The following is a 10,817-nucleotide window of genomic DNA, read 5'->3' on the forward strand; positions in this document are numbered from 1 at the left end:
AAAAAAAAAAAAAAAGGCAAAAAGGTCAACTGTTTTGCCAGGTAGATCATATGCCGTTTCTGCATGATTTAATTACGCTTTCCAGGCACCCATACATCTAATGCTAGATGTTTCTGATTTGGACATACCAGCTTTATTTGCAACACAAAACTGAACAAATCTGGGCCTGATTCTGAAACAAAGGCTTTCAAACACGTTTATAGCGAGGACAGTATTTCTATAGTAACACCAAGATCTTCCTCTCCTGACACCCATCGCTGCGTGCAATTCTACATCGACTGAACCGGTTGCCCGTCCATCAGCAAAGGAAATATCAACAGGTACCTCCACACTTCCAAAAAGGTTGTGCAGGGCAACCTGGCGGTGGGAGAGCATTAAGAACCAACGTCACGTGATCAGAAATCTCTTTTCAGACCAAAGTTTGAGAACATCTTATCAGAAAACTGCAGCGATACCTGAAAGGCAGGTACGAAAAAAACTACGGAAGAGTATTTCCCTGTGGCAAAATCCTAGGTCGCCGCAGCAGCAGATGGTGAGTCTGCCAGGTGGGGAGGATGGTCAGGGACCTCTAACCCATAAAATGCTGTTGGTACCTCTGGTAACAAAGGTTTCGTAACATTTAAATCTCTGGTGCCTCAATTGACAGGTTTCTTCAAATAGGGATGGCTTCTCCTCTTATCCTCTCTTCCGTCCCCTCTCCCACCTTTGTCTCCTATTTCTAGGATTGTACAGACCTCTCTCATTCTTCCTCAAGCTATTTTTGACTTTCTGCTTCTTCCGTAAAGAACCCCAAAACCACAACTTGGCAGCACAGAGCTGCAGCCTGAAACAGATTCATCCCTTAATAGAATAACTGCTGGCCATGGAGTCCCATGCGGCCATGCTGAAGCTAACCAGCCCCATCCACTTCACTCCCTTGCTTATTTGCAAAACAAGCAGCAGGCAAACCTGAGCTGTTGGCAAATCCTCCAGAACATAAACACGGCATCAGCTCGTGCCCATTCCCAACAAGACGACCGTCTTTAGGAACAAGCTTTTAGGAAAAGCGCGAGGGTGGCCAAGAGGGAAAGGAGAAGAGGGTCTCTGACATTCAGAGACGGTCCCAGAGCCCCGCAGCTCCCATGCTCTCTAAAATGAGATATGGGTGCTCAGCCCTTCTGAAATCTAGGCCAGTAATTTTCTCTGGGTAAATAAGAGCTTGTGTTCTGCAAAAATTGCTGGCTTAGATGTAAAATACAAAACAAATAAAGATCCTTGCGGAGGAGGTTTCTTTGGGGTTTGTTTTGTTTTTCAGTCCTTATATTACAGCTTCCATATTTTCCATCTGAAGCAGATAGTTACTAGTAAATTCCTCTCAAGAACTCAAAAGGTAATTATTTACTAGCATAAACTTGCTTACACTAAAATCCAACTTCTTTCCATGCTGCAGACTTATCTTAGTATTTATTCCCCAAAGTCACATTTATGAGACTCTGCCAGTAAGCATCAAACAAGAAATGACATATTGCTGATACAAATGAGCTCAACATACAAAATAAATGCCAAATACCTGACAAATTACGTGCTATGGCAGGGCACTGGTTTGGGTTTTGTGTTGTTTTGGGTTTTTTTCCCCTGGGAGGAAGAAAAGGAAAAGAGGAAAACACCAAATTTGCTGCCAATAGAGAACATAAAAAGTGTAAAAAATATTTAACAAACTTCGAAACAACAACTTCACTTTTCTGTGTGCTACCTAAGAGCATTTACTTTTTTCACACAACCGACAGACAAATCAGCCAGTTTAAAATGAACCATAAAGACTCCAATCCTTGGGTGAAGTCTGCTGGAGGCTGCCACTGGAGCCGCTGGGCTCCGGTCCAGTCGCCAGGCACCGGATGCTGCACCAGCAAACTCAAGTCCCCCTCCTGCCCGTGGGATTTCACAGCCCTCTACAAACATAACCACATTTCTGCCAACTAATAGGAATACTCATATTAAAATGACGTGATCATGTCTTTCCAAAAGCAGTATGGAAAGTATGTTTTTAAAAAGACAGAATAAGCCTTTTATTACTTGCCATCCCATCACCAGCATATGGCACAGGCAAGTGAAAAACTAAACAGCGTAACTGTAAAACCTTCAAACCTCTAATTAGATAAGGCTTTTCTATCTCAGGGGGACTGCAATTATGCTACATTTTCCAGACTCAAGGTCATGTCTGGACATCTTTACTTTTCACCATAACAACTCTGCTAGACAGCATTCACAAAACCTCAGCCAGGTCCTTCCTGTGCTTATCTGACCATAGCAGGATGCTAAATATCTGCGTGTCGGTACCGGACGTATTAGAAGAAGACATCTCACATCTACCTACTGCGTTTCATCACCGTTCTACAAAAAATAAAAGTGCCAGATGACAAGACAAAAGAAAAAAACATGTGAGCTCTGCTGAATTCAAACAGAACCATATCATTTTGCCATTTATATATAAATGGAGTAGGAAATTAACTTAAACATGAGACAGCGTAGGTACTGCCAGATAGTCTGCAGACTGAAAAGACGACAATCAACTCTCTGCAATTGCTGAAGCAACCTGTGCTACAAAACAAAAGGATCTTTCTCAACTGCCACATTTTGATCTTATACAGTTAGGGCGTAACATAGCACACAGAAAGATGGATAGCGTAAGGTTAAATGAGTAATAAAAAACAAAAGACCAAAATGACCGTTTTATCCTGCAGGTCTATTCTCTATGGTAGCCAGGACTTGGAAGCCCTCCCTTCGCAACTCAAAGATAGGAAAATTAAAGCAAGGGACCCTGCCATTCCCTGAAAACACAAGCAAGAAACACTAGAAGGAAAATTATCTGTACTGTTTTCATATTTCAAGTGCCCAAAATATAACAGCAGGCAATGAGAAGAGACTACATTCCTTATGGTTGTCAGGCAAGCCCCTGAAACAGCCAGGCCCATGTAAGATGTCTCCAAAGTCATTATCCAGAATTATCTGCTTTTCATCTCGTGCACAAGACTCGTGCAAGTATGAAACCCCCAAAACTGGAATTTCAGTTCTCAAACTGAGACCCATGAGAAACACAAGTACAAGTACGCCCTACCATAACTTTCTTCCACTAACATGAATGTTTTCTAGCACATGAAGTATCATAGAAAGGATCAGGTGCGTACTGCATTTATTAAAAAACCCAAACAACATTTTCACATTCTTGCGCAGGCATCTCAACTTGCTAGACGACAGTTATTTTGCAACAAAGCAAAATCACAACCTTCATAAACAGAAAAACAGGCAGCTGGTAATTAAGAGTTACATAAACACCTACCTAAATTATACAGAACAAATGGCCGCCTACAGTGAAAGTATCAAGTAATTATCCCTGGTCATGTCCTCCTGACTCCCTCCGCATTCCTTCCCATCCATCCCATCCCCTCCCCTCCAGCCCTTCAGAGAGTCTGGACCTAGTGCTGCCACCTCTCTCTTTTCTGAGCACTTGTATTATCTCTCAAAAATCTCTTCACCAAGACGACTGCGGTTGGGACGACGTACTCACCTTTCTTTATTCAAATTCCATCTCTCAAAGCACACTGATGACTCAAAAGTAATGAGCAGATACTGTGTCCTTCCAAGCTGCTCGGTCTGATGCAACTACCCTCACGTGACCACACGGTACTTCAGTAACCATATAGCCATACAACCCTCCCACGATGACCCCAGTCTTCCCTCTCCCTGTGTCCCAGCATTATGGTTATAATGCATTTAGCCAGGTATGAACACAGTGGAGCGTCTATTCAATGTACATTATGCAAAAAAAACCCCAACCCTGCTGTGTTTGGAGGAGCTTTCTAACCACCACGGTAAGGAAGGAATGAGCAGTGGATCAGTCAAGAGCTGAAGAAAAATAAGGAAAGAGAAGGGGAGAATGCAAAAGGATATGCTCTTGAGGCTCTACAGAAATCACTGCCTGACCGCTCGTGGCAGCCCAAGAAACGTGGCCATATTTTAAAAATACACCTTGGAAGTTACGTTAAATTATTAAGATTAATGCAAAGAAATTAAGACTGCAGAAAAACAGAAGTAGTAAAAATTAAATATGAACCCCCTTCCGTGGTTCTCAACTGCCTTGAAACTCATTCACTGCCGACTTGGGTTAATTGCGAGCAACTTCTCCTCAGTTGCTCTCTCCTGGCAAAGCCAAAACATAGCACAACTTTGCTTTAGTATCGCAGAACATCGCTTGTAACACTCTCTCAGCCATCTCTATGCTACAGACTCTCTGCTGCCATGGCTATAATCTAGAAAAGCCCCGTAGAAATGCTAAGGGGATTTCCTGGCATCGTTATGCTGCCTGATACGGAGCATAGAAAAGCTCCCCTCTCTTCACGGAGCTAAGACGCTCTGCTATAACATAAAACTATCAGCTAGGGGGGGTGATGGTATTTATTATTTTTTTCCCCCCTCCACACAAGCCAACTCAGCTTCTCTGGCAAAACTATACATTGCCCAGCCCAAGCAGGTCAGAAGTGAGTTTTCTATTGCCTACAAAACTGTTTTCTACATATCCTGAACTTCCAGTGGCCTCACTACAACAGAGACTACTCAAGCGCAAAGAGTCACCTATTTTTTTCCTTCTGTAAATAAGGAAACAGGAACTAAACACAAATAAGGACCAAGAGTATTCTTCACTGCCAGAGAACGATAGCTAAAAAGTTTCTGCTCGAGTTTAAAGAACGCAAAACCAACAGCGACACAAACTCATCCCAAAACACGATAAAGCACATGCAGGTCTCATTTTTGCTGTAAGCGTAAGCCAGCTTCTAGAAATTTACCTGCACAGTAAGTAGGAACTTACAAACTGAAACTCTTTGGCAACCTTATCTCGAATGGGTGTTGGCTGTGACGACTTGTACCTACCAGACAACGAATGCCAGGTTGCAGACACACAGGGATGTACCGAGCCCATTTTACAAGACAGCCAGACAATGTAGTAGCCATAAAATCTTGTGCTTAAATGCAGCTTTTACCAGATAGGCTTCAAGTACTTTATGAAATTGGGTAACATCCCTGTTTTATCTGCAGAGGAAAGAGAAGACAGTTTACCAGCAGGTCCAAGGCTCCACAACAGCAGCTCCTGACACCCTACACCAAACACTGTTTCTGCCACAGGAAAACCACCACAAAGTCAGCTCCCACTAACACCGTATAAGCACAAAAAGGAACAAAATATTTAAGCGCAGGTAACAACTGAGACCTGTAACTTTTGCCGTTCATCAAGTACTACACGAGCAAAAGGCTCAGTAATCTTTCTCCACCCAGTTTAAACAATTAAAAGAAAAAAAAAGTCCAAACAGGTAGGAGAAATTGGAAACCTGCTCAGTAAACAAAACCTCCAGTAACTAAGAACCAGACTCCCTTTGCATATTAAGTGTAGGCAAACAAAAAGGAAAAAAAGTGTGACATTTTCGAAGGCATACACTACTACTGTATTTTTGACAACGCAGCAGTTCAGTACGGACCTGAAACCATGCGCCATAATTTGCTGTAGTGTGCTCCGTATTATACGCTGTAAACACAGCAAAGCTTTAGCAATAGCAGACCCGACCACTGGCCCTACAAGACCTCACTCCAGCCTGTGAAATCTTCACTGAGAAGTGGGGCAAGACTGACAGGTTTTATTGTGAAACTTAACAGGTTTGTGGATTAGCAAAACTACCATATTGAAAGCTGCAAATCCCTCTTCCGTCATGTCTCTACGGAACAGAGTGTTCATTCCTCAATTAGAATTTTATTATTCAAGTTAGCAAAATTCAAACCAAAATCCACCAGTTTGTGTCTAGTTTACAATACCACAGGACACCAGAAAAGCTGTTTTAAGAGTTTCTTTTTTTTTCTCTCTCCACAAGCAAAACGCAACAAAGCTCCCAAGCCTTTATTTGTGCTGGTTTTCAAGGTTCAGCTGCGCATCCCATACTGAAAGCTTTTGTAAAAGTGAGGGCATCCTTATTTAACTGGATTCACGCACGCTGCGGACTTAAAATGCCTTGACTTTTGGGAGAAGATCGGCTAGTCTGGGAACTGGTTTCTGGAGAAAACTGAAGAGAAAGGCGCTTCAGTGGCGGACATCGCATAAGGACAAGCAGACGGACGCCCCCAGCCCCGGTCCCCCTGCCTCAGGACGGCACCAGGACCCACTCGGACCCCACCGGGATCTCCCCCCTCGCTCCCACAGGACCCCCGCAGCTGCCCCCGCCTCACCCCGCTAACCCTCCCGGCCTTTTAAGTCTCCCAGGCCGATCCCCCGGGGCTTGCTGAGGGCTTTGCCCACCCGGCTCACCTCCGCCCGCCGGAGCACAGGGGCGCCCACCGGGCCGGGCCCCCCCGGGAGCGGGAGGGCGGCCGGACCCGAGGCCAGGTGCCGCCTCAGGCCCCGGGCCGCCCTCACCTGCCCCAGAGGGGCCGGGCCCTGCGTGCGGCCCGGAGGGCCCCGTCGCTGCCCACAGGCCGCCCCCCGCGGGACGGGCCAGGCCGGCGGGGGAGAGCGGCGGTGCCGGGGGCGGCCGCGTTACGCCCGCAGCAGCGACAGCAAAGACATAAACGCAATTATTGGGGTTTTTCTTACATAAAGGGGGGACGAAGCTCCCACCCCCCACCCGCCGCGGCTACCTGCCCGCCCCGGCCCGACTCACAGGGCGTGCGTGAAGGCGCTGAGTCCCGGGGGCACGGCGGCCAGCCCCCGCCCGGAGCAGTCCACGCCGCGGTCGCCGTCGCAGCTGCAGGAGGCCGGGCAGGGCGGGGGGGACGCTCCGCCGCTGGGCCCGGCCCAGATCCCCAGGCCCCAGGCGACGAGGCCGAGCAGAGCGAGGCACCGCATCGCCGGCCCCCGCCGACCGCCGGCCAGCCTCCCCCGGCTCGGCTCGGCCTGCCGCTCTCCGCCGGCGCCCTCCGCGCACCGAGCCCCGCTCCACCGGTTGGCGGAAAAAATATATGAAAAAATAATAACAACAACAAAAAATAAAAATAAAAAGGCGTCGCCGGCCGGCGCGGCCCTGGGGCTGCCTCAGCGGCGCACCCGGGAAGCCAGCCCTCCGCCGCCCGCCCGCCCCATCCAACGCCCGCAGCGCCCGTCGCCGCCGCTCATCTCAGCCTAGCAGGTACCGCGCGGGGGCGGCCATGGCCGGCTCTCCCGCGCCGCTGCCGGCGGGTGGCGGTCCCCAGGGAGCAGCGCCGGCGGCCGTGCGCCCCGGCCCTGCGGCTGCTTGCGGCGGGGCTGCCCTCGGCGCCCGCCCGCCCCTCCCGGCCCCTCGGTCGCTGCGAGCCGCGGCAGCGGCCGCTCTGCGCCCAGCGCCGAGGTGCCTATGCTAATGAGGCGGCCCCCCCCCGCGCTCCTATTGGCGCGGAGCGGCCGCGGGGCCGGTGAATATGCAAAGCGGAGCTCGGCCGCGGCCAACCGGCGCGGGGGGCGGGGCTGCCCGGTGGCGGGGGAAGGCACCGCCCCGCGCTCCCGCCCTGCCCCCGGGGAGGCTCCGCGGGACCCGCCGGCACCCCCCGGCCCCCGTTCTGGTGCCCGCCGGGGGGCTCTTGGCCGCGGAAACGTGACCGAATGACCAGAGCAGCCGCGGGGCCGGGGCCAGGCCGGCCCTGGGAACGAGGGCAGCGCCGGGCCCCGCCACCCCGGGGCACCATTTGCCCCTGCTCCAGCCCGGCCTTTGCTCCCAGACCCTCGTCCCGCACCGCAGCCGGCAAGCCCCGGTACACAGCGACCCTCGGGCGTGCAGTGAGAGGTGACCCCGTGTGGGTCCGGCAGAAGAGGATCCCAACGGGCATCGCACGTCCATCATCTCGGAGCAGGGACGGGGTACCACACCGTCTCTTCCTCATAGACTTCGGCACGTCGCTCTCCTGTCGCCAAAGCCGGCGGGACTGCATCACAACCGCTTCTCAAAAACAATTTTCCTTTAAAGAACTGCTTCCCTGTAAACATAAACCCTATACGTTGTAACCAATTGTGCGCTGGCAGCCGGTCTGTGTTCTGTTTTCCTTACTGCCTTAAAAAAAAATAAACTGAACTGAAAACCTGTCCATCCTTGCGTTTAGGACCATCCATCACCATGCGTGCGCTGTTTTTCTCTTTAACCAACATTTTTCTAAAAAATGCTTTCTTTTGGACACTTCTAACCTGCAACCACCACCAGGAACGAGCCTGCTGCGTCTTCAGCTCAGCTCACCCACGCGCCGCGCTCTGCGCAGTCACCGCGTCTCACTGGGGATGTCACGGCAGCGCTCGGGTAACGCCGGCTGGGACCTCTCGCTGTCGGCTCCCTCTGGCCCAGGCCCCGGGACGGGCCGTGAGCCGGCAGACCTGGCCGAAGCGAGCACTGCCAAGGCCCCAGAGCGGGCCTGCCCTGACGGCAAACACTCACACCTTCTACTGTACAGGTCTTGTTGGGATGCTCTGAGCTCCTGGGGAGTTGCCCACCGGCTCCGCCGCCGGCACAGTCCCCAGCTGCAGCCGGAATCACACCCAGGCAGGTGCCTGCGCAGCCCAACCTAAGCAGCGCAGATACCCAGGGAGCCATCTACAAGGTCGGAGCTTTCCTACGCCCTTCTGCTGCTACATAGGTGGGTGGGTAGGTAGGTATCGTTCTGTTCATTTTGTGGCTGGATGATGGTGGAACGCAGAAAGAGGTGACCAACAACCTGCCTCCGCTGTAGCGGGGAAATGAGATGGACCACACCGAGCTCCATCGTCTTTCCCAAAGCCAGGAGCAGATTTGCAATGGTGATCGAAACCTCAACCCAAAGCAAAAGCAACCGTGCAAGGGTTTCACACGACACGGTGGCACTTACTTCAAGTTGCTGCGATCGCGTCCGAAAAAATCACAAATACCCGCACGCGCACGGAGAGTCAAACGCGTCGGGGATAAGGCGCGCTTGCTCCCAGCAGACATGCGATGAAGAGGCAGCGTTCACAGCGACCCTGGCCCAGCATCGGTGCTCTGATGCACGTGCAGGAGGGCTCAGCAGTCGAGGGGCCCATACCTTACACCTTACCTTACCAGGGGCCGCCTTTACCGACAGCGACATTGCAGAGGACACCCCTCACGCCGGGCTGAGGTCTGGGCTGATTGTGCCTTCCTCACACTGACTGACGTGGGGGAAAAGAAGAAAACTGTTGACCTAAAAGCAGTCATTCGGTGAAATTTAAAAAATCAGGCACGTAAATAGTGGAGAACTGAAGATTTAATATCACCTGTGCTCAGGAAGGTAGAGTACACAGTGAGGACCTTAAAAATATAGATCTGCCAGCCACTGCCTCCACCTCCTACATTTCCCCCCATTGTTTTTTCAACTGTTAATTCCCTTCTAAAAATGCTAACACTCTTGTACCTAGTTACTAAAAATATTCTTCTCTTCCATACTGGGAATCCTGTTCCTGATTCACTGATATGCACTGATTTTTTATGAACATCATCATTCATCGCTGCAAAAATAAGGTCATTTTAATAACTTGCTGTGTGCTTGTCCTATAGCTTGTGAGCAGTACAAAGTTCTCACCAAAGCTGAATTTACCGCCGTATGATAAAGCTTTGCTATAGGTATATAGACACATATCTCTTGTCCTTCTCCCCTGTTGATCTTGGCAGGGGAAACACGTCAAGTCAAAATGGTGTTGTTCTAACAACTGTCAGGGCCAAAGAGACTGCACATTCGTGTCACTGTCTGTGCTGCGCTCAGGGACGGCGATGGAGAAGTAGGAACCAGAGTAGTGGGGGAAAAAAAAAATTAAAAGGAATGGTTTTCTAGACGTGCTTTTACAAAACAGACCCGAACCAATCCAGATAAGAAAGAATTACCTTTTTTTTTTTCTTCCCCCAGCTGGCAAAGAGAAATAGCAAAGTGCTTTTATTCACTCTGCAAACAGTCTCACTTCACTAACCAAAAATAATGGGAGCAGAAGCGGCCCTCGGTGCCTGCATGGCGTTCAAAGATGAATAGTAGCACGGAGCATAGCTGGTACTGCAGTCGTGGCGACTTGCAACGCCCCCAGAACTTCTCCTCTGGAAAAAAAGGACAAAAGATTTCTAGTAAGGACAGAACAAGAAAGCACTTTTTTTCATCCTTTGAAACACTGGAATAGTTTAGCTTTTCCTCTCAATCCTGGTTTGTTTTCAATCTTTTGATTTCTTTTCCCAGCATCGCTTCAGGTGTTTTTTCCTTAGCGGAGCTATCTCAAGTCTCCATCTTCCAAACTCCTGTCCTAGGAGCAATCCACTCGTCCTTTCCCTTCAGACGATACTGCTTTGCTTCTTCCAGTTAATCCATAACTCGTTCTGGGAAATTAACTTCAATCCTTTCCTGATTTTTTTCAACCTCTGCCTCTCCCTCACCAGCACTGTTGGAGCACTGCTCTGACCTCTCCATCAACATCCCACGCCTCTCTCTCTTTTTCTTCTTATGCAGCCATGTTTTCAGGCACTTATTGGTTTTATTTTCCTTTATAATGAAACCCTAATGTTTATCGCAAAGTTGGTTTATTATATAATAAAGATCTACATGCTAAGGTATTTTTAAGCTGGAAAAAAAAAGGGTACATTTTATTAAATGACCTATTTAACTAAAAATTGTGCCTATGGACTTTGAAATTATCATGGTTGAAAAAAATCTAGTCTGGAACAATCCTCAACACCACAAATTCCAAGAAGCATCCTCCAAAATACAGTGTAAGGCAGCAATTAGCTTGTTTACTAGGGAAAAAAAAACCTGTAAAGGAGAGAAAAACCCCAAGGTGTGCTTTAAATCAGGTGAAGGAGATGATGCTCTAACAA

At 49.3% G+C, this 10,817-nt stretch overlaps 1 protein-coding gene across 2 annotated transcripts in view; it reads right to left on the reverse strand.

Moving 5' to 3' along the window:
* LGR4 (leucine rich repeat containing G protein-coupled receptor 4) overlaps positions 1 to 7,334 on the reverse strand; it is an 80,617-nt gene extending 73,283 nt beyond the window's left edge. Inside the window, exon 1 of one of the 2 annotated variants that reach the window (XM_054827834.1) lies at positions 6,678 to 7,334. In XM_054827834.1, coding sequence (XP_054683809.1) covers positions 6,678 to 6,862 — 185 coding nt within the window. In that variant the 5' untranslated portion in view covers positions 6,863 to 7,334. The remainder of the gene's footprint in view (positions 1 to 6,677) is intronic. The other variant, XM_054827835.1, reaches the window with a different exon arrangement.
* Positions 7,335 to 10,817: the final 3,483 nt, after the last annotated feature.

Source organism: Grus americana, chromosome 5 (genome assembly GCF_028858705.1).
Source record: "Grus americana isolate bGruAme1 chromosome 5, bGruAme1.mat, whole genome shotgun sequence".
Lineage (NCBI taxonomy): Eukaryota > Metazoa > Chordata > Aves > Gruiformes > Gruidae > Grus > Grus americana.